General features: G+C 44.0%; 1 protein-coding gene across 1 annotated transcript in view; it reads right to left on the minus strand.

The window, feature by feature from the left end:
- Positions 1–1,440: 1,440 nt before the first annotated feature.
- SLC30A1 (solute carrier family 30 member 1) overlaps positions 1,441–27,556 on the minus strand; it is a 34,273-nt gene continuing 8,157 nt past the window's right edge. Inside the window, exon 2 of the mRNA XM_077485733.1 lies at positions 1,441–5,554. Coding sequence (XP_077341859.1) covers positions 4,677–5,554 — 878 coding nt within the window. The 3' untranslated portion in view covers positions 1,441–4,676. The remainder of the gene's footprint in view (positions 5,555–27,556) is intronic.

Genomic DNA, 27,556 nt, shown 5'->3' on the forward strand with positions numbered 1-27,556 from the left:
CTTCATCCCATATTTGCCGAGGACTACCAAAATCATACTGCATTCCCCTGGGTCTCCACTAGATGTCAGACCCAGAGGGCACCACTCACACTAGCCGTGCTTTTAAATGTCTGCCATTGGTACTTAGGCTGGGTCCACACCGCTGCGGCAGCGAGAACCGGATGTGATTCGCACCGCACTGCAAATCACATCCGATCTCTGTGCGATGCGAGTTCAGCCATACAGATAGTATGGCTGAATTCGCATCGCACCCGCCGCAAACTCGCACGGGACCCTTTTTTGGTCCGCAGCAGAATCGGATCGCATGGGTGTTCACACCATGCGATCCGATTCCTGTCTGAGTTTGCAGATCACACTGCGATATGCGAACTGATCTGGGGGTGTCATTAACGTTTCACTGACACTCCCAGCAGTCCGCATAGGGCAGTGTGAACTGCCGGCGGGAGGCATGCGATGCAGGAAAACACCGCGGATTCGCGGCGTTCCCGCATCGCTCCAGTGTGAACCCAGCTTTAATGTCAAAGTACTGGCAAAATTTATTGCATTTACAATGAATGCTGAAAAAAAAAAAAAAAAAAAAAAGGCTTATATTGGTAATGGTACATCAAAGATATCCAACACCCAGGATGAAAGAGGAACAATGCAATGACTTAAAATGTGCTTGGAATAAGACTTCCAAGCACTAGAGTCATGGGGACCCTCCATGCACTACACCCATCTTATTAATAACTTGTTAGTAGAGTTTCCCTTAATGCTTACTTTTGTGTGCCTAGTTTGGTCATTTCAAAATCCTTGCAAGTGCTTAGTGCCAACAAGCCTAAACCAGGACATTTATAAACTGCTCACACAGGATTTTACAACTTTATTGTACTGTGAACAAAACAAAGTGTAATATATATATATATATATATATATATATATATATATATATATATATATATATATATATATATATATATATATATATATATATATATATATATATATATATACACACACATACACATACACACACACATACATACATACCCCCTCTCCATTCAGCCCAGTACCAATGTGCAATAATAAAAATAAAAAAAAAAAAAAATAAAAATAAAAAAAAGAAAAACTTAAACTTGCAGTACATTAAAAAAGTGCTATAAATATTGTTATTGTATAAATTAGATGGACAGAAATTTCAATTTTTTGTAATTCATTTTGATGTTTTTCTTTGCAGTTGAGAAGTTCTGTTTTCCCGCATACTGCCATGTCCACAAGTTGTACTGAGAGAAATATTAGCTTGTGGACATTGCAAAATGTTAGAAGAGCCAATGCAACCCCCATCCAAGACAAAGGAAATTATCTGGGATTTTAAAACAAAGCTTCTCAGTCTCCAGATAACTGCTGTCAGTGTCTTGAAAAGAGGGTCACTCAACTGAACTGCAGGCAAACACCTAAACATACAGTTAAAATACTTTTATTATGAGACTTTTGCTGACAGACGAAAGATTCTGCTTATTCATTTTTGTGACACACAACTGTACAAACACGTCTAACCCAGATAAACTCTCCTCCTCCAGCTTGCACACTCACATTAGCGATTCAGTGTGCAATAAGCAGGTAGACTACAGGGCCACTTGTACCTGGAGTCCTCAATCATCACCTTCCTGACTGCAGCTGAGGAGGGGAGGGAAGAGAGTGCAGCACAAGACCGACTTCACAGAATTCCCAATAAGCTGGCAAGTAAACCAGTTCACATGTAAGTATTGTCACTGTGTATTTCGTAATTTACCTGGAATCCGGTTTGAGACCCCTTTCACACTGGGACGGTGCCAGCGTTAGCGGTAAAGCACCGCACGGTTTAGTGGCACTTTACCACTGCTTTTAACCCCCACCAGCGGCTGAAGAAAAGGTTAAAAGCGACCATACTGCAGCGCTGTCTAAGTGCTTTGCAGGCGATTGAGCAGTGTATACACCGCTCCAAAGATGCTGCTTGCAGGACTTTTCCCCCTTATCCTGCAAGCTCACCTCCCCAGTGAGGCGGCTTAAGAGGTGCTATTTTTAGTGTTAAAATGCCTGTAAAGTGCCCCAGTGTGAAAAGGGTCTTAAATATAAAGTAGCTAACTATTACAGGGGTTTCACCTTCAGATGGCATTTATTTCCACATACATCAGAAAGCCAAAATGATATGCAACAGCGCAACCAATCATTTTCCAAGTGTCAGTTCACGTGTCCTGGACAAAAATAAGGGTTTTGGATTTAAAAGGAAAAAAAGGGGGGGGGGGGGGAGGTTTTCTTTAAAGTGGATGTAAACCCCCTCTGTCTGCTGAGACCCAAAAAAAACTGCAGAAAACAGGGTCTGTTTTCCAGGGCTCAGTGGGTGGAGTCGTGATGTCAGTAGACTCCCCACCCACTTCTACACTCCCCTGAACAACATGCATTTTCTCCTGTGTATTTTACACTGAACTTCTGCTATGATCACCAACATCCAGTCCAAACCCAGAAAAGTCCCCACATGACATCAGCATGCCAAATCATGCCAAGGTGTGGAAGAGCCAATCCTTGCAGAGCTGCTGAAGAAAATAATGGGAGGGAATTAAAAAATATTAGGCATGTCTCTTAGGCTAGTGCACCAGATATGTAAATCATCTGTCACTCACAGCAAGGGGAAAGAACAGACAAATTATTTGCTCAGAGCTGGATTAACTCTTTGTAAGACTGGGCACAGCTGATCTGAAATTCCATACTCTATCTCTATATTGTGCCAGACAAAAAAAAAAATAAAAACAATTCAGGTTTAGATCCACTTTAAAACCTTTCAGATCAGCCCTATTGCCCGCTTTCTAGATTTGACCTGTGCTTTTTGAGTCATGCATCCCAAATCAAGCAAAAAAAACGTATGCTGCCTGGGATGTCCCAAATCTGCTCCCTGGATAAGGCTCCATTCACGCTTGCGAGACTTGTAATCCGAGTTTGGACACACAAAGTCACGACAAATGTATTTCAATGGAAGCCATAGAAATCTATGCGATTTAAAGTCAGAGACTTTAAAAAGGTTCCTGCACTACTTTGATGCAACTTCAGTGTCAGACTGCAAATGTAAACTCTCAAAAGTCACATGAAAGTTGCATCTTCAAAAAGCACAAGTTCACCTTTTAGGGACATGTTCCTAAAGATGAACCCCCCACCATGACAGCAGTACATGGAGAAGTTCCTGTACTAGCTGTCACTTTGAAATCAGCATGGCTGTGTGGGGCTATGCCAACATGGACACATCATTCATGCGCACAGGTGTGTGTGTGTGTGTGTGTGTGTGTGTGTGTGTGTGTGTGTGTGTGTGTGTGTGTGTGTGTGTGTGTGTGTGTGTGTGTGTGTGTGTGTGTGTGTGTGTGTGTCACAAGCCCCAACATCCTTCGAAGCTGCCAGAGAGCCATGGATTCTTCCTGTCAGAGTGTATCTGCTTGCCTGTACAGGATGTATGGGTACACCAATATACTGACCGAGCTGCAGGAGACCTGCATGGCACCAGTGATCTGCTGAGAGTTGTGGTGCAATGCTTTACAGGCAAAAAGAGGAAAACATACTTTTTTTTAAACCTTATTTTTTCTAAAAACGTGAACTTATCCTTTAAAGGTTATCAATGCGATAGTTGTACAACAGTCAAAGTCACATCCAAGTTGCACCCATCCAAAGTTACATCAAAGTAGCAATGGAAATCTCACAACTTTGGACAAGTGTGATTGGAGCCTAATACACAATACTATAAGGAAAGCACAGCAAAGCTGTGGCACCCCAAGGCAAAGGAGATAATCAGCTGATAGACAATGTATCATAACTGTGGGGTTGATTTACTAAAATTGGAAAATGCAAAACCTGGTGCAGCTGTGCATGGTAGCCAATCAGCTTTTAACTTCCGCTTGTTCAATTAAGAAAAAAAAAAAAAAAAGAAGTATAATAAAACCTAAAAATTAATACACACTTTCTTTACTTTTAGCATTTTGTAAAGAACATCTGTTGATCTTCCATGACTCCTGTCGTTGGCTGATAATGCTACCTCTGAAGACTACATAACTCCTCCCATCTTATGGAGAGTAGATGGGAAGATTTTCTTTAGTCCAGCAGGGAAGAGCTCAGGCAGGGTTAACACTGCATGGAATTTCAGTGTAGAAGAGGCAGCATTGTCTGCCAACACAGGCAGATTGGAGTCCACTGGATTTCTTTAATTGTAGCATAGCATAGAGGAATGCACATGCATTGTGGGGTCATGCACTGAGATGTCTTTTTTTTTGCCAAGTCCCCCCCAAAAAATAAAAAAACAAAAATAAGTCACCTAAAATCCAGTAAGCTCAAAGTCATCTGAAGGTGGAAATCCCAAGAACTAAAAAAAAAAACAAACATTAATGACATTGCAATGCTAAAAGTAATCCTCCTAGCTAAGGCAAAAGTCCTGGATGAAAGAAGGAAAAAAAAAAAAATGTAACATTGACATTTCTTATAATATTTCTATAATCAAACACTGCATTGTTTTCATTATGACAACACATTTTGAACAGAAAGCAGATGAAAAACTAGTCTATGTGTACAGTCGTGCTAATAAACCAATATTGCCAAACTTCAGTTTTGGGAAGGGAGTCGCCATACTTCCCTTTGTGTCTTCCACTGGCTGTAGCCGTTGCTTTTAAATTGGCAAGAGCTGTTCAGATTGCAGTGTCCACATCTATTTTAAGTTCCTCAACAGGCTTCTCAGAAGCCGAAGTCCTTTTTGTATTGTGCTCAGGAGATTCGCTGATCATTCCCAAGATGGCCGCTCCACTGCTGGACTTTCGCACCGCCATGTTCTTTTCCGAGCTGCCACAGCACTGCTTGGGAGCGCATTGAGTTCTGCAAGAGAGTTCACAAAGGGATATTCTAGAGCCAGACTCAACACTGGAAAACTCAGGCTGGATTGTTGTGGCATGGATTCCTTCGTTGTGGAAGAAGTCCTTAATCCGCTTGGCCACGTCCATGTAAGCAGTGGGATCCTGGCATTTTATATGAGCCGTGGCAATGATTCGGCTTTCAGCCAACTGCCAGACATGCAGCTCATGGACGGCTTCCACACCCTCCAGGCTTTTGAGCTTTTGTTTTAGAGAGGAGATGTCAATTTGTTTAGGGACTGTTTGTAGAAGGATAAGAGCAGACTCTTTGAGTAGTGGATAGGTTGTGTACAACAATATACACACCATGATGACACACAAAGAAGGATCAAGGTAAAGGACCCAACAAGGTCCAGCGATTGTAACCGGTGGGTGTTCTGCACTCTCATTGAGTGCTGCAGAGGTGTGATTCACGTCCGGGTGGTCAGAGCAGTGGTCATGCACACAAGGGTTATAGCATGGTCCATTGGGTGGACAGGGGTTAAAAACCAAATAAAATATTATAGCATTGACCACCACAATGACAGAACCCAACGCATCTCCAAGAACATGCAAGAATACTCCCCGCATGTTGAGTTCAGATCCATCTTCATTAATTTCCCCCATGTTAGTCTGCATGCTTCCATTCGATCTGTGCTCCACTTTGTCTGCCAATGACTCTACGGAGGGAGAAGAAAAAACAGATATTAGTTGCCTGCTTTGGCAAAATCTCAACTTGAAATCAATTACCTGAATGTTTACTTTGGTATTGGACAAAAATAAATAAAAAGTGAAGAACAATGTAATAAACATCTCACAAGTCCTTAGACATTTCTTCCTCTACTACGGCTTTTCTACCCTCCTGCCACTGACAGACCCTGTCCTAGGGCAGCATTCACTGCACTGTATTTATAGAACAGTGCTCTTACCCTAGGACAGGACTACATCACCTCTTCATCTTCCCTTCTTTAGGCCCCATTCACACTTCAGCGTTTTTCAGTGAAAATACCCAACATATATTCAATAGTCTTTACATCTGAGCAACCTGTCACTTGTAACTGGGCGCCTTGTGGCTCCAAAAAGTACATGATCTGTTTTTCAGGCAGAATTGAGCATTTTGGGCCACACAGACTTCAATGGCTGAAAAAAAAAAAAAAAAAAAAAGGAAGGAGATTTTTTTTTTTTTTTTAGCCAGTTTTAACTGATCTTCTCCCCCTAATGATTTCTGTTGGATAAAACTAAAAGGCCTAAAGCTTGAATATACATGTAAAACACCTGTAATACTCTTAATAAAAAAAAAAAAAAAAAAAACACACCTGTATGCACTTGCAAAAAAATAAAATTATAAAAAAGTTTTATATAAACTCCTGGGAGAAAAAATAAATACGGTAAATAAATTGCTCTGCTCAGGTTTGAAAGCAGCCCGACACCAGGGGGTTGTTCTGTAGTCCATACAGATTGTTGTTAACAGCAGAGTAACTGCGAAGAGTGCAAAACAGGCAGATAACACAGGAAGTTATAAGCTCAAAAGATTTCTAGCAGGATCACTGGGGCTTTGTGCACTTAACAGTGCTCTGCTCTTGGTGGTGTTCCCGTTTTGTTACATCAGCATTACTACCTGGAATTAAAATGTATTTTTGGGGCTTTGAACCAGGTCATGAATAGGTTTCAAAGTTGTTTTCAACTTTCGGCTTCAGGTCATGAACATGCCTACTAACACACAAAAACCCAAAATCAAAAAAAAACACACACACACACACACACACTGATAAATAAGGTGTGGTTGAACCAAGTACCTTCATAAGTGCTATAAATACATAAAGTGCAAACAAGGCATCAAAGGATGTCAGTATGAATACATCGGTTATGAAAGTCTGCAACTGTCGGGAAGGCGGTGGCCCGGTCTTCTGTCGCCGCCTTCTGTTCTTCTCTTCAGATGTTGCCTCGTCGCATCCTCCGCTCACAATGGCACGGACGCAACGCACGGCGACTTACATAGGGACATCACCGGATGATGTCCCCGCCTATTATGGTGTCACAGTCCCAGAGGATGCTGGGACATCATCCGGTGATGTCCCTATATAAGTCGCCGCGCGCCTTGTCCCCATCATTGTGAGCAGAGAGAGCGACGAGGCAACATCTGAAGAGAAGAACAGAAGAAGAAGAAAAAAACAGAAGAAGAAGAAGAAGAAAAAAACAGAAGAAGAAGAAGAAGAAAAAAACAGAAGAAGAAGAAGAAGAAAAAAACAGAAGAAGAAGAAGAAGAAAAAAACAGAAGAAGAAGAAGAAGAAAAAAACAGAAGAAGAAGAAGAAGAAGAAGAAGAAGAAGAAGAAGAAGAAGAAGAAGAAGAAGAAGAAGAAGAAGAAGAAGAAGAAGAAGAAGAAGAAGAAGAAGAAGAAGAAGAAGAAGAAGAAGAAGAAGAAGAAGAAGAAGAAGAAGAAGAAGAAGAAGAAGAAGAAGAAGAAGAAAAAACAGAAGGCGGTCGACAGAAGACCGGGCCACCGCCTGTAAAAGAGCTAGAAGAAGGTGCGGTGACCCGGCAAGAAGAACCGAAGAGGGGGACAAGACCCCCCGAAGTCGGAAGAAGAGGGCGGCGGCGAAGAAGAAAGCCGGGCTCCTCCGCTAGCAAAAGAGCTAGCAGAAGATAGCGGAGGAGTCCGGCGAGAAGACTCCCTGTGCAATAAACTATTTTAACCCTTGTGTGTTGTGTTTTATTTTTACTCGTTCTCATAGGGTGGGGGGCCTGTATCCGGGGGCCCCCGGATTCCGATAAGCCCCCCCGCCCGCAGACCCAGACAACCAACGGCCAGGGTTGTCGGGAAGAGGCCCTTGTCCTCATCAACATGGGGACAAGGCACCCGCCCATGTTGAGGGCACGCGGCCTGGTACGGCTCAGGAGGGGGGGGGGGGCTCGCTCGTCCCCCCCTTTCCTGACCGGCCGGGTAGCTTGCTCAGACAAGGGTCTGATGTGAACCTGGGGGGAACCTCCACGCCGATTTTTTTAGGCATTGGGGTTCCCCTTCAAGTCCATACCAGGTGGCGGGGCCAGCGACATCTCCTTCGCGGGCCCCCCCCCTACCTGGAGACGCGCTCAAAATGAGCGGACTTTTCTCCGCGTATGTGGGCGAGTCCGTTCATTTCAAAAGTACGGCGGATAGTCCGGCGGAGTTAGTACGCCGTAATAGTCCGCTGAAAAAGTGCCGTGTGTGGGCAAGTAGCCCGTTCGGAAAGTCCGGCGGGAAGTCCGCAACGTGTGTACGCGGCATAACTTGTCCCTCGCTGGATCAAATCTTGTCTGGTCCCTGCTAAAAAAAAAAAAAAAAAAAAAAAAAAAAAAAAAAAAATCGGGATTTGATCCATCTTTGGCAAGCTTAAAGAGGAAGTAAACCCTAATGGGTTTACTTGCTCTTCGTCTCCCTGCCAAAGGTAAAGCATAAACTTATGTATCGCATAGTAGCCCATTATGTGTCACTTACCTGACACAGGAGCCAGCGATGTCACCGCCGTCCCCTGTAGTCCAGAGCATCCATCTTCTTCCAGGTATCACTGCTCCGGCCACTCACAGCGCCGAAGCAGCAATGACGTCACTCCCGCGCATGCGCACGGGAGCCGCCACTAACGGCATATCGCCGCCAGCAGCATGCTGCTAACAGCAATGGTGCGCCTGTGTGTCTGTCTACGGCGCATGCGCCGTAGACAGCGGTCACTGTCTTTTAGTAAATATCTCCTAAACTGTGTAGGTTTAGGAGATATTTCTTGGACCTACAGGTAAGCCTTAATCTAGGCTTACCTGTAGGTCAAAGTGGTTTGTAAGGGTTTACAACCACTTTAAGGGCCCGGTTCACACTATTGCAATGGCAGGCATTGCATGTAATGTGCAGCGCACTGCTGTTTACATTACATGAGATGTCTGTGCGGGGGCGATGTCAGCCATACAGATAGTATGGCTGATATCGCACTGCATGCGTTGCAAACACACACAGGACCCTTTTTTCTGTTCGGGCCAGAATCGGATCGCATGTGTATTCACACATATGCGATCCGATTCATGTCTGAACTGTCAGTTCACAGTGTGAAATGCGAGCTGAAATGGGGGTGTCGTTAACATATAATGACACTCCCCAGCAGTTCGCATATGACAGCGTGAACTGCCGTGTGTGCCGGGTCGATGTGGGAACCACAGTTGATTGGCAGGGTTTTTGCATTGCAATAGTGTGAACCGGCCCTAAAGTGCAAGTCCACCGTTAGGCCTGAGTCACACCTATGCATTTTTAGTGCTTTTCGCATTTTGCACTACAGTCCATTTAACATGTTTTCTTATGGAACACGTCCTGTAGTGCAAATATGCAAAATGCATAGGTGTGAATCAGGCCTTACAGAAAGAGCTGCAAGGTGAACTTTGACAGGTAACCTGCAGTCAGTGTGAACCTAGGCCAGTGATGGCAAACCTTGGCACCCCAGATGTTTTGGAACTACATTTCCCATGATGCTCCACTACACTGCAGAGTGAATGAGCATCATGGGAAATGTAGTTCCAAAGCATCTGGGGTGCCAAGATTCGCCATCACTGACCTAGGCAATGCAAAGCAATGTTGTGATAAACTTGGCAAGCTGCCTGCTTTTTTGGGGGAGGCCATACTCCCCCCTTTAAACAGAAACCTGTACTAAGAAAAATGTATACTGCCATTGCGGTCCCATGGAAAAATACTGCTTGCCTGGCTGTCAATAGCTTAAATTTTCAGTCGCTGATCTGAAAACGTAAGTAAAAGTATGTAGCAGGTGAAAACAGGACTCCCAACCTGCGTCTGTGGAAAGCCAGGGGGGAGAAAAAAACAAAAAATAAAAAAAAAAACCCTGAAGCAAAAATATGCACATGCTTGATATGAATCAGAATTATTGTGGTTCATACATTAGAAATAGAGACATGACATTGAAAGAATGGTTACCCGACAAGTTATTGTTCTGTCATTTGGCTTTATGATGCATATAGCAGATAAAATGAGGACTGTATAATTATTCCCAATATCTACAGGCCAGGAATTCAGCACAACTTAGAAGTCTTATCCACCCACAGCATACACAACCACACGGTTCTAAGCCCTCAAAGAAGCTTCAATCCCTCTCTAAATAGGCATCACTGGTGGTATAGCACTATGGCTAGCCATAGTGGTGATCAAAGTCAGAAGTATTGGGGCCCGCTTTCTTGGGACTGGGGCCACATGGCCCCTCTTTTAAGTAGTAAGGGGTTAAGGAAGTATAGGAAAGGGTAGGCCGATCTGACAGGCGAGTGATATCCAATGGGAATCTGGGGAAGGTTCTGGTTCCCCAGGGAAGGCTATTTAAGGGCTGCAGAGGGTCTGGGACCTCCTCCTTCCTGTATCTGGGGAATAGGTGGGGGCGGGTGTGGCCTACAGTCCCATGGGGCAGTGGAAGGTGTACGAGCAGCAGTTATGCAAGCCGGGCAGGTAGACTAACAGGTGCTGCAAATGGAAAAAGCATTGCGATCCTAGCCAGCATTCGTTACATCATCCAGCGGAGGACTTTGGTTGACTGGTATTGGTCCTGCACCGGAAATTGAAGAAGAAAGAAGAAGAAAGAAGAAGAAAGAAGAAGAAAGAAGAAGAAAGAAGAAGAAGAAAGAAGAAGAAAGAAGAAGAAGAAAGAAGAAGAAAGAAGAAGAAGAAAGAAGAAGAAAGTTTCTGCAGAAGTTCTAATAAAACTGATGACATCCACAAATCTCCCCATGACAGATGGCTTGAGGGGGGATAATGAGCCATGTACACTCCGTTATCACTGCCTGGAAAAGGCACAAGCTTTGGCATTCACTGCCAATCAACCCCCCAACCCCCCCGGTACTTGTATAGCGCCATCAATTTACACAGCTTTTTACATCAGTCCCCGTCCTCAAAGGAGCTTACAACCTAGTCCATAGCAGACGTTCATACAAATAGGATTTGTAAACTATATAAATCATCTAAACAAAACAATAAAATGTAATATCTGCTTTACACTTTCAGCTACAACTTAACAGGTATGTCAAAGTAATAGTTCTTTGATAGGACAGCTTGACACTTGGCACCGGCTTATCAGAAGTAATTGCCCTACAAAGATAAACTTTAGATATAAAACCAAAAAGGACACTTAGATTTCACCTGCTAAAGTACAAGCAAGCAGTTTCTTTAATTATTAAAAAAAAATAAAAATTAAAAAAAATGTATAGATCATGTCATACTGACCTTCTTTATGCAATGCACAGAGCAGCCGCCCCAAGAGGAAGTAAACTTCCTCTGCTGACAATTTCCTACAAGTAAGTCTATAATAAGCTCTTGGCCTGGGAACCTCAGACTACTTCTGTCTAGGAGAGCAAAAGACTGGAGGGCTGGAAAGAGAGCAGCGGCTATTCCTTTTTGGAGCGGACCGGGTGGAACATCACAGCTGACACTGGATATCAGAAGAGTTTCACCCCTATAATTTGGGGGCCGTCTGACTTTTTATTTTAGCTTACTTCTCCGTTCGGATTTTAAGCATTGACCAGTCACCATTGCAGATTTCCAGGGGCTGCATCATGCCTTCATTATCATTCTATTTCAAATTCATAGTGTCCATTTTGGGACTTTTGGCATTAATTATACGTGGTCTTCATGGATTCTTTGTTTTAAAAAGTTCATCCTGTGTTTGTTGGGACTTTTTCAACACGATATTAATTAAATCATATTGACTTATGCACTCACATGTTATGAGTTTTCTGCAAGATTATTGATGTGTATGAGTTTTTGCACAATCTCTTTTTCTATACAAGGCTTACCTATAGGTAGTGAAAAGAGCTCCTAAACCTTTATCATTTTAGGACAGTGCTTCTCAACTCCTGTCCTCAGTAGCCACTAACAGGCCAGATTTTAAGTATTACTTTGGGGAGATGCAGACTAGAATACTGCAATCACTGAGCAGCAAATGATGTAAATCTGTGATGCATTTCAGTTATCTTAAAAACCTGACCTGTTAGTGTGTCCTAATGACAGTAGTTGAGAACCATTGGTTTAGGAGATATTTACATTACATGCAGCCAGTGACATCACTGGTGCATGCGCTCTGAAGAATCGGCCACGGGTGTCGTCCCTTCCCAGCCCCATGCCGTGAACAGTGGCTTCTTCATGCATGCGCAGGAGTGACGTCATCGCGACTCCAGCCAATCACAGTGCCAGAGCCTGCGAACCCAGAACAAACGTCACTCCACTTTAAACAAGAAGATTTGAATCTAGGTTCTAAAGAAGGTTTCTACATACAGAACTTAAAGCAGAGTCTCACCCAGAAATGGAACTTCTGCTTCAAGTGTTGGTGACCTCCTGACATACCACCATGTCATTTTGGGGGGGGGGGAGGGTGGAGCGTGTTTTTTTTCCCCCCACACAAAACCACGCTCCACCCCATTCCCCCCCCCAAAAAATGACAATTGTCAGCAGAGGAAGTTTACTTCCTCTTTAAAGGGGCGGCTGCTCTGTGCATTGCATAAAGAAGGTCAGTATGACATGATATATAATTTATTTTTATAAATAATTTTTTTATAATTAAAGAAACTGCTTGCTTGTACTTTAGCAGGTGAAATCTAAGTGTCCTTTTGGTTTTATATCTAAAGTTTATCTTTGTAGGGCAATTACTTCTGATAAGCCGGTGCCAAGTGTCAAGCTGTCCTATCAAAGAACCATTTCTTTGACATACCTGTTAAGTTGTAGCTGAAAGTGTAAACCAGTCATTACATTTTAATTTTGTTTTGTTTAGATGATTTATATAGTTTACAAATCCTATTTGTATGAATGTCTGCTATGGACTAGGTTGTAAGCTCCTTTGAGGACAGGGACTGATGTAAAAAGCTGTGTAAATTGATGGCGCTATACAAGTACCGGGGGGGTTGGGGGGTTGATTGGCAGTGAATGCCAAAGCTTGTGCCTTTTCCAGGCAGTGATAACGGAGTGTACATGGCTCATTATCCCCCCTCAGGCCATCTGTCATGGGGAGATTTGTGGATGTCATCAGTTTTATTAGAACTTCTGCAGAAACTTTTTTTTTTTTTTTTTATCATTTTAAATCCTTAGCATTTTGGAACTTTTATAGGATACTGTAGGGGGTTATAAGGCTAGCTCAACTGAATAGGCTTTATTTTATTATTTTATCTATCTCTCTCCTCTTTTTTTTAATTTTTTTAAACACAGACACCCAGCTCCCACTTCCTCCCCCGTCACCGCAGCAAAGAAAAATCACTTCTCCCTCCAATCTTCTGGGACACATCACAGGGCCCAGAAGATTGCCCTGCCATTGACAGCATGGCTCACGCCCGGCTGTGAAGCCAGTCGGTGTCCACAATTAGGGCAGGGGACATGCAAGTGTACGATTATTAAAAATCAGCAGCTACACTTTTTGTAGTTGCTGACTTTTAAATGGTTGGAACGCCGCTTTAACAATTTGGTCTTATCCAATACTGCGTGGATGGCCAACATGAACAACCTGTACAAATCAATGACAGCTGCCACTGGATGGGAACTGTTAAACTGGTCACAGCGAATCGGCCAGTCTGTATGTGCCTATAAGCACACCTACCTCTAGAGCAGGGATATGCAATTAGCGGACCTCCAGCTTTTGCAAAACTACAAATCCCATCATGCTGCTGCCTCTGGGTGTAATGCTTGTGGCTGTCAGAGTTTTGCTATGCCTCATGGGACTTTTGGTTCTGCAATAGCTGGAGGTCCGCTAATTGGATATCCCTGCCCTAGAGGATACATTTAGCCGTGTCTGAATACAATCCTCATAGTAGTACTAAGAATCAAAAGCGCCAGCAGGGGATTCCAAAAGAGGAGGGGCTGCTCTGTGCAATATCCTTGCACAAAGCAGGTAGGTGTAACTGTTTTGCATTAGAAGAAACACACCTTTAGGCCGGGTTCACACCGCTGCGATGCGGGAACGCCGCGAATCCGCGGCGTTTTCCCGCATCGCATTACTCCCGCCGGCAGTTCACACTGCCCTATGCGGACGGCTGGGAGTGTCAATGATATATGTTAATGACACCCCCAGATCCGTCCGCACATCGCAGTGCGATCTGCCGACTCGCACAGGAATCGGATCGCATGGTGTGAACCCCCATGCGATCCGATTCTGTTGCGGACCAAAAAAAGGGTCCCGTGCGAGTTTGCTGCGGGAGCGATGCGAATTCAGCCATACTATCTGTATGGCTGAACTCGCATCGCTACGGAGATCGGATGTGATTTGCGGTGCGAATCACATCCGGATCTCCCCCCGCAGCAGTGTGAACCCAGCCTTAATATCACTTTTTAAAAGATACTGTAAGGCCCCTTTCACACATGCGGATGGTATGTCCGTATTTCATCCATCCGTTTGCGGATGAAATACGGGCATACATTCATCCCTATGGGATAGCGGGTGTCTGCGGATGAGCATCCGCAGACACCCGATATCGTCCGCCTCCGCTACTGTCCGATTCTGCAGACGGAGGAAAATCCTATTTTTCTATCCATCTGCAGAGCGGATCGGATGAACACGGACAGACGGTCCCTGCACAGTGTGCGGAGACCGCCCTGTCTGCCGCCGGCTCCGCGGGGACAACGGAGCGATCCCCGCTGAGCGAGCAGATCATCACGGGGCGGATCATTACTGATCCGCCCCGTGTGAAAGAGGCCTTAGTCACAAAGAATAAATATTGCCTTTTAACCACATGCCGACTGCTGCATTCCAATATACATCAGCACAATGGCAGCGGTGGGCAAAATGGGCGTACATGCACATCCCCTTTAATTGGCGGGGCTAGCTCGCACCCACAGATTCAATGTCCGCCGGTGTTCCAGAGCTGAAAACAAGGCATTTCCCCATTCTGCCTAGTGATGGACATGGAACAGTAGGTCCCTGTCATGTCAGTGGTAGCCCATCCCTCCCAGTTAGAATCACTCCCTTGGACACACTTAACCCCTTGATTGCCCCCTAGTGTTTAACCCCTTCCCTGCCAGTGTCATTTACACAGTAATCAGTGCATTTTTATAGCACAGATCGCTGTATGAATGTCAATGGTTCCAAAATAGTGTAAAACAGGGCTTGACAAAACCCGGGCGCCAGGTCGCATTTGCGACTAGAATTAGCGACCTGGCGCAGCAAAGCTGGGGGTATCCTGTCTCCGGACGCCCCCGGCGTGATCGCGTCGGGCTGCGCAGCCGGTAATTTAGCCCCGGATTTGAGGCCTTCTGTGATCCTATGGTTCCTTCTGGAATCTGGCGCCCTCTTGTGGTGGCCGTTGGAATTACAACCAGCAATGCTAATGGAGCTTCCCCTGCCTGCCAGCCTTCCCTTTACTCAGAACCCCTAAACACACACACACACACACACGAGGTCTGGGGCTAGAATTATTGCTCTCTACCGATCGCAGCGATACATGTGTGGTTTGAACACCGCTTTCATATATGCGTTCACTTCTGCATGCAAGCTTGTGTGTCACTTTTATTCCTATTACAAGGAATGTAAAAATCCCTTGTAATAGAAAAAAAGCTTGACAGGTCCTCTTGTATACGAGATCTGGGGTCAGAGAGACCTCACATCTCATATTTACACAAAAAATGCAATTTAAAAAAAAAAAAAAAATTGTCATTTGAAAAAAAATAAATAAATAAATAAAATGTCCCTCTAAGAGCTATGGGCAATGACTTGTGGAGACAGTTGGGGGCTATCTTCCCCTCACTCGTCTCCATGTCAGGCCAGGGACAGGTCCAGATCGCCGGCATGGACCTGGCTCCTAGATTCCAATCAAATTTGTCAACCCCTGGTGTAAAAACCACACACACACGCCATAAAAAATTATATCCCCTATTTTGTGGATGCAATAAAGTTTGCGCAAACCAATCAAACGCTTGTTGCGATATATATTTTTTTATAGCATAAAAAAAAAAAAAAACGCAGGTGATCAAATACCACCAAAAGAAAGCTCTATTTGTGGGGGGGGAGAACTTTAATTTTGTTTTGGTTTAACGTTGCACGGCCACACATTTGTCAGTTAAAGCGACGCAGTGCCAAATCCCAAAAAGTGCTCTGATCAGGAAGTGGGGTCAAATCTTCGGGAGCTAAAGCGATTATAAAGGACAATGTTTTACTTACCTAGTCTGTGTAGAGAGCCGAAAAGATTTACCTTCATGCATAGGCTGCAAGAAGGTAAAAAAAACCTCGGGCCTTTAGAACCACTTCAAAGTTGACAGTTGTACACCCTCAATACAAGATCAAGCTCATTAGTAAAAAGCCCAAGATTTCCGGGAGCCCAATTGTGTATGGCCACCCTGACCATTGACAGCTATACAGTCGTCGCCCCCCCCCCCCCCCAATCAATAAAAAAAATATATATATCTATATATATCTAATCTAGCCATCTTTTATGGAATTATTTTCTTAAAGGATATGCCCCATGTTAAAGAGACTTAACAAATCGCTGCTCCATAGAAGCCAATGGATGGTCTGGGAAAATGGCAGCTGCATTTCAGCAATCCTGCCACTAAAAAGGTGTTGCCAGCCAACAGCAGATCTGTTAATGTGATATTTCTCCCCCCCCCCCCCCTCGCCTCTCCATGTCATGGGGGGGAAGGCACCTCACAGGAGGGGGGGGGGGGTTGCTGGGGAGTGACATTCAGAATGAATAGCATTGTACTGCACCAATGCAAATAAACATGCATTACCAGTAATTGACTTATACAAAAGTCAATAAAATTCCAAATATGGTCATCAAAATTGGCTTTTCCTATGCATACAAGATAAAAGGGATCCCTTTTTTTTTGGGGGGGGGGGGGGGGGGGCGCGTCGCTTCTTTCATTTTAGATATTAGGCATTTTCCCAGTAGAATGACTAATTCCAAAAACACAAATCACTTCTACTGTGGGGACACATTTATTTATAACCATGGTTTACCTCAAGGTGCCAAGAAGGGAAACCCCAACTAGGAAACAGTTATACAAGACTAAGCGTAACCAAAGAATTGACTGGAACATTCTTGGCAGTGAAGACTAGACTGTGTTCCTTTGCAGTCCTTCGAGCTCTGCTGTAACGTAGGCGCCCCAGGAGCATACTGAAAAATCAATGTACAAACCAGGACACAGCTGCTACCGCAAACAGCCTCACCAATTACACAGATGTGCTCATTTATAATACTGTCAAATGGAACATGGATTTTTTTTTTTTTTTTTTTTAAAGACATGGAAGCAAGACAATACAGACAACAACTTAAAGCTGGTCTACATGTACACTGTAGGAACACCTGACTGTCATTGCCCAGAGCAGGCTTCCTCAAGGTGACAACAGTGGACCATGCCATGGCCATGTAATGAGTCCAAAATGGCCACCTAAAGTCCCCAAAAGACAACACAGAAGCACAAGTGGAAGACAGAGTACCATCATCCAGTCCCGGTTTGATCTGCACATGTGATCAGTTAGGACATCAGCCATTTGATAGTTTGACAACCAGTGCAAAAGCAATCCCAGCATTCCAGGAATGTAACAGTTATATTGATGGGTTTAGTTTCACTTTAAGGCCAAGTTCACACTTTCGTAGTGAGTTAACCTCCCTGGCGGTACGATCATTTCCGATTTTAGGTGCTAAAAGCGGTACAATTATTTTGCATGAAAATTTTTTATATTGTAGTCCTGTAATTCCTAGCAATAACTCACTTAAATCTGTCCAAATCAGAGTCTAGCAGACATCCCGGGTGTAAAAGTTTGAAAGATGAAATTAAATTATATTATAATAAATTATAAATAATATAATATAACAATAATAAAAATTTGTCAATAATGTAATCAAAAACACTGAAATTTGCTCAGTTGCAGAATTGTCACTCATTACTTTTCAATATTTGATGACAGATCTCCCCACAAATCGCTATTACTCAATTCTGCGAGTGATTACAATTTATTATCGTTTTTTTCTAGCTGGTCTAAAATAATTTTTGATGTAAAGGGACAGTTTTGGTTGCTATGGAAAATCTCCAGTTTCCAGGCATAAAGAACAGTTTTTATAAGATAAAAAACTGCATGCAGGACACTGGGCAGACCACTAGGGACAAAGGGGATGTGAAATTGTTACATACAGCAATGTAATCTGTAAGATTACATTATACTGTATGTATTGTAGGGCTGAAACAACTAATCGATGAAATGAATCGATTGCCATTTTCATAATCGATTAATCGGCCAGTAACAAAATGGGGTTAAAGTTAATGAGTCTGATATTTACTAGATTGACCCTTTAATAGTATATACACTACATCTCCTCTAATAGTACTGGTATATACAATATATTTCTCCTCCAATAGTATATCTCCTCTAATATATACAGTATATCTCTTCTGTCTGTTATTCTTAGAGTGGATTAGATATTTTGCTCCTTAACCATATAGTTGGTTATTTATATTTACCACTGCATAGAGATATTTAAGAATAAATTGTTTTTTTTTTAAACTTTACATATTAACTAAATTATACGCCACAGTTTTAGGTTATTAACCGATTAATCGAAACAATAATCGGCCAACTAATTGATTATGAAAATAATCATTGGGTTGGGACATCGCTGGATCCAGGGGACAAGGTAAGTAAGCAACCTCCTGCATTCTGCGATGCGGTCCCGAGTCTGGCTCGGGGTTACGGCTTTTGGTATAAAAATTCCACCCCGAGCCAGACTCGGGAACACCGTCAGGGGGGGTTAATGAGTACCATTAATGTGTATAGCATTAAAAAAGGAAGCTCATTCATTTGAAGCCCCTAAAAAAGGTTTTTTGCAGCGCACATTGTTTGCATTGGGGTACCAGCAAGAATCAATGGCACCGCAGTGCACAAATATGTTTTAGCAAAACGTTAAGCTGCTGCATTGCTTTAATTGACAATTGCGGTCATGTGACGCTGTACCCAAATAAAATGTATGTCCTTTTTCCCCACAAATAGAGCTTTCTTTGGTGATATTTGATCACCTCGACTGATTTTATTTTTTGCACCAACAAAAAAGGTCCCACAAATTTGAAGGGGGGGGGGGGGGGAATAATAAAATAAAATCTAAAATTTCTTCATCAATTTAGGCCAGCATGTATTCTTCTACATATTTTTGGTAAAATGAATCACAATCAGTGTATATTGATTGCTTTGCACAAAAGTTACCACATCTACAAACTATGGGATAGATTTATGGCATTTTTACTAGCAACAGTGGCGATAAGCGATTTTTTAGCAGGACTGCTATTACACACACTTCAAGAGCTATGGGCAGAACAGAAGTGAAATTTTGCCATCGCTTCCACCCTGCAAGGGTATGGAGATGGGTGGGTGCCATCTTCCCCTCACTCGTCCCCATACCAAACTGGCAGCTCCAGTAAGCACCAGAGGGTATATACATCGGCAGAATGGCACAGCTGGGCACAAGCACGTACATGTACGTTGCTCTTGCGCTAAGTGCCCAGCCGTGGGTTGGGAGCACGCCGCTGCGCTCCCGACCCGGTCCTGAGCTCCGTGACCGTGGCCGCGGGACCAGAGGACCCGATTGCCGCTGGTGTCCCGCGATCTGGTCACAGAGCTGAAGAACGAGGAGAGGTCTGTGTAAACAAACCTCTCCCCGTGCTTCCTACTGTGGCTGTCACTGATCATCTGTTCTAGGGCTGCAACGAACGATTATTTTCATAATCGATTAGTTGGCCGTTTATTTTTTCCAATTAATAACCTAAAAAACAAAAAAAAAAAAACAAAAACAAAAAAACAAAAGTGGGTAAAATTGACGTTCATTTTCAACCACAGTGACGGGAAAATTTGGAAACAGTAGAAAACTTCTTGGTCAAAGGAACTTTCAGACAGTGTATGCGGTTTTTGTTCAGAAATGAAGTGAAAATTTCAAACAAAATTCTTTGATTCAGCGAATGTACAAAGATTTTTCATCGGAATATTCTCACCTGAAAAATTGATCCGTGAGGCCAGCATAAGGCAATATGCAGTTTTTGCTTTTGATCTGTTTCTGCAGTGCTTTTTGATTTTTGCACACGTGATTTTACTGCAATTTGCGTTTTTTTTTGGGCAGATTAAAAACACAAATTGCTGCAAAAATGCATCACATTCTTTTCTGCACCTTCTCTATTGAACCAAAAAAGCACCGTTTTGCGTTAAAGGTCCCTGACCCTTTCCAAATATGCAGCGGCTGAAAAAAAAAAAAAAAAAAGCACAGATATGAACGTGTCCCATAGGAAACCATGTAAATGAACTGTAGTGCGTTTCTGCAAAAAAGCACCAATAAATATATATATTTGAACCAGGCCTAAGATGTTTAGTAACATAATGGGGTTAAAAAGACTAAAATTAGCCCTTTATAGAGAAAATAAATAAAATAAAAATAAAAAAGCAGATAATCACCACTGGAAGGGGTTAATTTTTTTACTGCAGAACAGTGAAAGTAATATTTACAGTAGTGATTATATTTTTGTACTATAAAATGGCTAATTTTAGTTTTTTTTTAACCCCATTATGCTACTGGCCGATTAATAGATTATGAAAATAGTAATCGATTTGCGCCCTGGTCTGTTCCCTGTAGGGAAAGATGATCAGTGATGTCACATACCAGGCCACGCCCCCTAAAATAAAACCTACATAACCACTAGGGGGCAGTGTAGGGGTTAACTCCTTCACTGCCAGTCTCATTTCACAGGAATCAGTGCAGTTAAATAGCACCGATTGCTGTATAAATGACAATGGTTGCAAAAATGTCCGATGTGTCCGATGTGTCCGCCATAATAAAATATATATTTTAATAAAAATGCCATAAAACGATCCCTTATTTTGTAAACGCTATAACTTTTGCGCAAACCAATCGCTAACTGCGATTTTTTTTTTACCAAAATTATTTAGAAGAATACGTTTCGGCCTAAAGGAAAAAAAAAAAAGTTTTTTTTTTTAGGGATATTCATTATAGCAAAAAGTAAATATTGCATTTTTTCCCCAAAATTGTCACTCAATTATAGTGTAAAAAATAAAAACCGCAAAGGTGATCAAATAGCACCAAAAGAAAGCTCTGTTTGTGAGCCATGTCGCACGACCGCTCAATTGTCAGTTAAAGCGACGCAGTGCCGAACTGCAAAAAGGGGCTTGGCCCGCTTAAGTGGTTAAAGAGGAAGTAAACCCTGATGGGTTTACTTCCTCTTTTTTTCCCTGCAAAGGTAAAGCATAATGGACTACTATGCATCGCATAGTAGCTCATTATGTGTCACTTACCTGACACAGGAGCCAGCGAAGTCGCCGCTGATCCCTGTAGTCCGCCGCGTCCATCTTGCTGGTGGCGTCTCGCAGCTCCGACCAATGACAGCGGCGAAGCCGCGATGACGTCACTCCCGCGCATGCGCACGGGAGTCGCGCCTCGCAGCTCCGCCGCTGTCATACGGCGAGGCCGCGATGACGTCACTCCCGCGCATGCTCACGGGAGTCGACAAATTTGGCAAATCCATTCTTGGACTTGCCGCATTTAGTGCGCATGCGCGCCGCTGTCTACGGCGCATGCGCCGTAGACAGCGGTGCCCATTTTCGGGCAAATATCTCCTAAACCATATAGGTTTAGGAGATATTACTTGGACCTACAGGTAAGCCTTAATCTAGGCTTACCTGTAGGTCAAAGTTGTTTGGAAGGGTTTACTTCCATTTTAAGCTTGCATATTCAGTCAAGGAAAGAATTCATCTTAAAAAAAAAAAAAAAATCACAAGTAAAAGTCAAATAGGCTTCTCCTTGTTTTTTGCACACTCCTTCCTTTCTGCACACTACTTGATTCTGCACACGGCTCCTAAAGAAGAATACCTGTAAAATGACTAACGCTTGAACAAATGTTGTGCAACCAAAAACAGATGATCACACGCATACTTTAAGTAACAAACTAAATGCCCTAGAGAACAGCAGCAAAGACTGTACTAGAAGTGCATTGCTATGCAGGTTTCATGACAGACTAACAACAGATTGGCTATTTTCTACAACATAGCTATATTCATGTACTCTGCAGATAAAGGATCCGCGACTGTCAGACTAGGGAAGAGGAGGCTGCAGGTACCAGTCTTACAGACTGGGGGAGACTGATCAATCAACTTGGGTACAACCAGCCTGCCAGATTCTCTTGGGATTATTGCTAGCGGCTGCTATAGCCGCTAGCAATAATCCCCGTCTCCTCCCAGCAGGGATGGCTTTCCCCACCCTCGCAAACAGACAAATGGCTTGGCAGGAAAGATTCCCCTGTCAGCACTGTATGTTGATGTGGGAATCGTGTTAATTGTTTTTCCTGCAACCTGTGGTTCCAAGTCTTCTCTACACCCATTCAAACTGCTGAATTTATAAGCTTGTCTGAGAAAAGACAAAGAACGGAAAAAAAAAAAAAAAAAAAAGAAAGAACAGAAAAAAGGTGGAGTAAGGCTGCTTTCACACTGGGGCGGTATTCAGGCGTTACAGCGCTAAAAATAGCGCCTGTGTAACGCCTGAAAAAAACCAGCCCCTTTAACTCCAGTGTGAAAGCCGGAGGGCTTTCACACTGGAGCGATGCGCTGGCAGGACGGTGAAAAAAGTCCTGCTAGCCGCATCTTTGCAGCGGTGAAGGAGCGGTGTATTCACCGCTCCTATACCGCTCCTACCCATTGAAATCAATGGGACACCGCGGCAATACCGCCGGCAAAGCGCCGCTGCAGCGGCGCTTTGCGGGCGGGTTTAACCCCTTTTCGGCCGCTAGCGGGGGTTAAAACCACCCCGCTAGCGCCCGCACACCGCCGCTAAAACGACGGTAAAGCGCCGCTAAAAATAGCGGCGCTTTACCGCCGACGCTGCTCCCGCCCCAGTGTGAAAGCAGCCTTAGTGTTACACTTTGGAGAGCTCTAAGAGCTGATTGGAGGGAAGGGAAGGAACACCCCCTCCCCACAAAAGAACAGAGCCAAGGTGGTCAATCAGTTGGAGCTCCCTCCCGTCACCCTTTTTCTTTTGGTGTCAGGAAAACCCACCACAAGTAACTCATGCTGACAGAAATGACACTTAGTGCTCCTAATTGAGACAAATACACACTATAGAAGGATATGGCCTTGTTCATACTTCACATCTGAGGTTTACAACCACTTTAAGCCATCAGTTATTGATCCCAAAATAATTTCTATACCGTTAGGGAAGGGCGTAGTCATAAATAGGTTTTTAGTAATCACAAGAAAGGTCACTGGGTGCCAATAGCTGATGTGTCAAATTTTTAGTTGCTTATCTGGAAGAACATGTAGTAATAGTCAGAAAATGCCTACATCAGCACACTTAAGAAGGAGCAGTCACTCACTATGTGGCCCCTGTAAACAGCACACGTCATATGGGGCACTCCGTGGTGATTCTGCTATTGAAGATTTATAGTCCCCGCCAGGAAACTGGAATCACCTGAAAAGCAGCAATCTCTAAATCCCATCGAGTCAGCTATGATAAAAGAACACAGTTTTGTTTGCATTCTTTACATGGTTTTATTAATGCATTAAAAAGGTAAAAAACCCTTCAGGCTGGGTTCACACCGGTGCGAATACAGACATAGCATGGGATTTACACTACAGTGCAGAACAACGTGCATGTCTGAAATCGCATCCACACCAAAAATGGTGTAGGACCCTTTTTTGGGTCTGCATCGGAATTGGATCGCATGGGTGCCCACACTCATGCCATCCAGATCCTGTACCATTTCAGTTTGCACTGCAATCTGCAAACCGATCTTGGGGTTTCATTAAAGTGGTTTTGTACAGAAAATTGCAAGTTCATCTTATTCAATGGCTTTGGAACATAGATGCAGTTATGACCATTGAAATAAAATAATATGCAGTATTTACCTTTTATTTTTAATGTTTATGCCGACTTCCGGGCTCTCCTCCCGTGGGAGTAGGCGTGTTTATCGGCTTCGCAATGGTCCCTGGGAACTTTTTTAGCTATTTCCCAGGAATCCGTGGGGGACACAGTCAAGCCGAAATTGCCATTTTGAAAGTGGGCAGGCAGCTCTATCAGCCATTACCACTATAGCACATGAGACAAAAGGAAGGAAAACAAAGAGGACACTCAATGAGCATGTGCGAGATGGAGCAGTGGATTCTGGGAGCTCATCGTCATCGCATCCAGGAAGTAAATGCCTGTGGGCTTCAAACGCCCACAGTGAAAATGGAAACCGCCGGACTGCTTTTTTTAAAAGTTTTCCTTAGCAACGAATGGGGTTAAAAAGACGCCGATCGTGGCTGCAAAGACACCGTAGGAATCGCCCACCAGTGACACAGGTAAAAAAAAAAAAAAAAAAAAAAAAAAAAAAAAAAAAAAAAGGCAGTGCAATCCCGCTTTAACTTTCTATTGACACCTGCAACAGTTCCCAGAGGGCGGTGTGAACTGCCTGAGAATGACATGCAATCCGGTAACCTGCACTGAAATCACACAGATTCCTGAATCACTTGTGAACCCTGACTCAGGGTGCAGCTTCTCCCCCGCCCCCCCTTGTATCTACCTGAGCCCAATCTCAATTTAGCGATGTGCACAAGAGAAGCTCCCAAACAAAAGCTCTCCAGGGTCTCTCTCCTCATGGGTTCACACAGCAGTGGGAGTAATTGGCTCCTGTTCCCATTAATACCAGCCAGTAAGCACATGAGGAGAGAGCAGGGGTCGGGCCAGAGCTATGCTTTGTGTGTGAATGGACAATCCCCATTCAAAGAAGCACGGCTCGGGAGTGAGCCTGTTAGAGTGCCCCCATAGCAAGAGGCTTGCTTTTGGGAGCACTCAGCAGGGCAGGTGCACCGACAGAGGACCCAAAAAGAAGAGGATCAAGACTGCCTTGTGCAAAACCATCGCACAGAGCAAGCATCATGCCTTTTCTTCTTTTAAAAATGCCAACCTTTAGAATCACTTTAACCACTTGCCAACCAGCTCATGCCGATATAGGTCGGCAAAGTGGCTACTTCATCGGCTTCAAGAGCTGCTGGAGGCGCGCAGGCCCACAGTATGGCGGGGGACCTGATGCGTCGATTGGCCAGTGGGCGCAATCGATGGAACAAGAGCTAGAACAGGGATTTGTGTGTGTAAACATACAAATCCCTGGTCTGTCAGGGGAGAGGAGACATCATTTGTACCTGCTAAGTAGGAACAGAGATATGTCTCTTCCCCCGGTCAGTCCCGCGCCCCCCCCCCCCCCAGTAAGAGACTCACTAAAGCAGGGCTCGACAAAACCCGGGCACCAGGTCGCATTTGCGACTAGAATTAGCACCTGGGGCAGCACAGCTGGGGGTATCCTGTCTCCGTGGACCCCCCCCCCCCCCCCCGGCGTGATAGTGTCGGGCCGTTCCGCCGGCGGCAGGTAATTGAGGCCTTCTGCGGTCCTATGATTCCTTCTGGAATCTGGCGCCCTCTTGTGGTGGCCGTTGGTATGACAACCAGCAATGCTAATGGAGCTTCCCTTGCCTGCCTATCTCCTTCCCTTTATTTAGAACCCCTAAACATTATATATATTTTTATTCTAACACCCTAGAGAAAAAAAAATGGTGGTCGTTGCAATACTGTCTGTCACACCGTATTTGCGCAGAGGACTTACAAGCGCACTTTTTTGGGGGGAAAATAATTTATTTGATAAAAAAAAATAAGACAACAGTAAAGTTAGCCCAATTTTTTTTTATATTGTGAAAGATAATGTTACGCTAAGTAAATTGATACCCAACATGTCATGCTTCAAAATTGCGCCCGCTCATGGAATGGCGACAAACTTACCTTTTAAAATCTCCATAGGTGACGTTTAAAAAAAATTCTACAGGTTGCACGTTTTGAGTTACAGAGGAGGTCTAGGGCTAGAATTATTGCTCTCGCTCTACCGATCACGGCGATACCTCACATGTGTGGTTTGAACACCGCTTTCATATGCGGGGGGACAGGGCGCGTTTAAAATTATTTTTATTTTCTTACATTAACTTTTATTTTATTTTTTTCACTGTTCTTTTAAAAAAAAAAAAAAAAAAAATTGTGTCACTTTGTGAATTGTGAATGTAAAAATCCTTAATAGAAAAAAGCGTGACAGAACCTCTTAAATATGAGATCTGGGGTCAGAGGAGACAGGGGGGGGCGCTATCTTCCCCTCACTCGTCTCCATGACAGGTCCGGATCGCCATTACCGACCTGGCTCCTAACTTTTTTAGCTGGCTCCTAGATTCCAAGCAAATTGGTCCTGCACTAAAGGAACATATTTAACCCTTGATGGCCCCCTAGTATCCCCTTCCCTGCTAGTGACATTTACACAGTTAATCAGCGCATTTTATAGCCTGATGCTGTATAAATGTTAATGGTCCCACCAAAAATTTGTCAAAAGTGTCTGCAGTATGCAGTAATGTCGTAGCAAGGAAAAAATAAAAAATAATAATTAGAGGCAATTTGCCGTTTTTTAATTAATCGGCATCGCCGATTTAGGAAACTACAGCGGACTTGGCACAATGACTTCTGTAATAGAAGTCAATGCAAGTTCCGAGTCTTCAGTGAAAGGACTTTCCTCCTGTCTGGGCAGTCTGCCAAGAAAAGAGCAAAGAGATACAACGTTTACACTTGAATGAATGAACTCAACTCAGTGTGTAGAGTTCTCAGTTTAACCATTTAAAGACTAAGGCCCTTTCACACTACCGTTCCGTTCAGGCCCGCCTGTCAGTTTTTCAGGCGGACCTGAACGGATGCTCCATAGAGGTCTATGGAGCGTCGGATGTCAGCGGTGACATGTCCGCTGACATCCGACCCGCTCCGAAAAAGTGTGACGGAGGAAAAAGCTATTTTCCATCCGTCTGCGGATCGGACGACGACGGACACTGCGGCCCGTCGTCATCCGATCTCCCATAGAGGAGAGCGGCGCTGTGACAGGTCCGTCCCTGCGCAGTGTGCAGAGACGGACCTGTCATCTTCCTGCTCAGCGGGGATCGCTCGATCCCCGCTGAGCAAGGAAGATGACAGGTCCGTCTCTGCACACTGCGCAGGGACGGACCTGTCACAGCGCCCGATCCCCGCTGGGCAGGAGCGGTATACACCACTCCAAACGTGCTGCTTGCAGGACTTTTTTTTAACATCCTGCCAGCGCATCGCCTCAGTGTGAAAGCACTCGGCTTTCACACAGACTGCAGAGGAGCCATTTTGCAGGCACTTTACAGGCGCTATTTTAGCCCAAAAGCGCCAGAAAAACACCCCAGTGGGAAAAGTGTCTGTTTAGATTTTATGAGATGAAGGGGGATAAAAAAAAATAAAAAATTTAAATATCATCATTTAATCGGCCATCAGCCTCCATGATTTCCAAATATAAATATCGGCATCGGCCAGAGAAAAAACCATATCGGTCGACCTCTAATAATAACAGATCACCGCCATTACTAGAGATGCACGGACACTAGGCATTTTCACAAGTATTAGTACTCGCGAAAATGCACCGATACAGGAAGTGACATCAGTTGGGGACGGGGCACCACCTCCTCCCCTCCCGGCTGTGGGGTCAGAGCAGTACGCCCCTTAAGCTCCAGGACCGGGGGCCCGAAAATCCACAGCACAGTGGGAACAGGCTGACAGCTGGGCCCCACTCCTGCCTTCGTAAACAAGAAGAGGGCAAGTAATGGAGAGGGAGGGAGAGAGAGAGAGAGAGAGAGAGA

This window comes from Lithobates pipiens, unplaced genomic scaffold (genome assembly GCF_037356315.1).
Source record: "Lithobates pipiens isolate NorthernLeopardFrog02 unplaced genomic scaffold, aLitPip1_a1.2 Scaffold_18, whole genome shotgun sequence".
Classification (NCBI taxonomy): domain Eukaryota; kingdom Metazoa; phylum Chordata; class Amphibia; order Anura; family Ranidae; genus Lithobates; species Lithobates pipiens.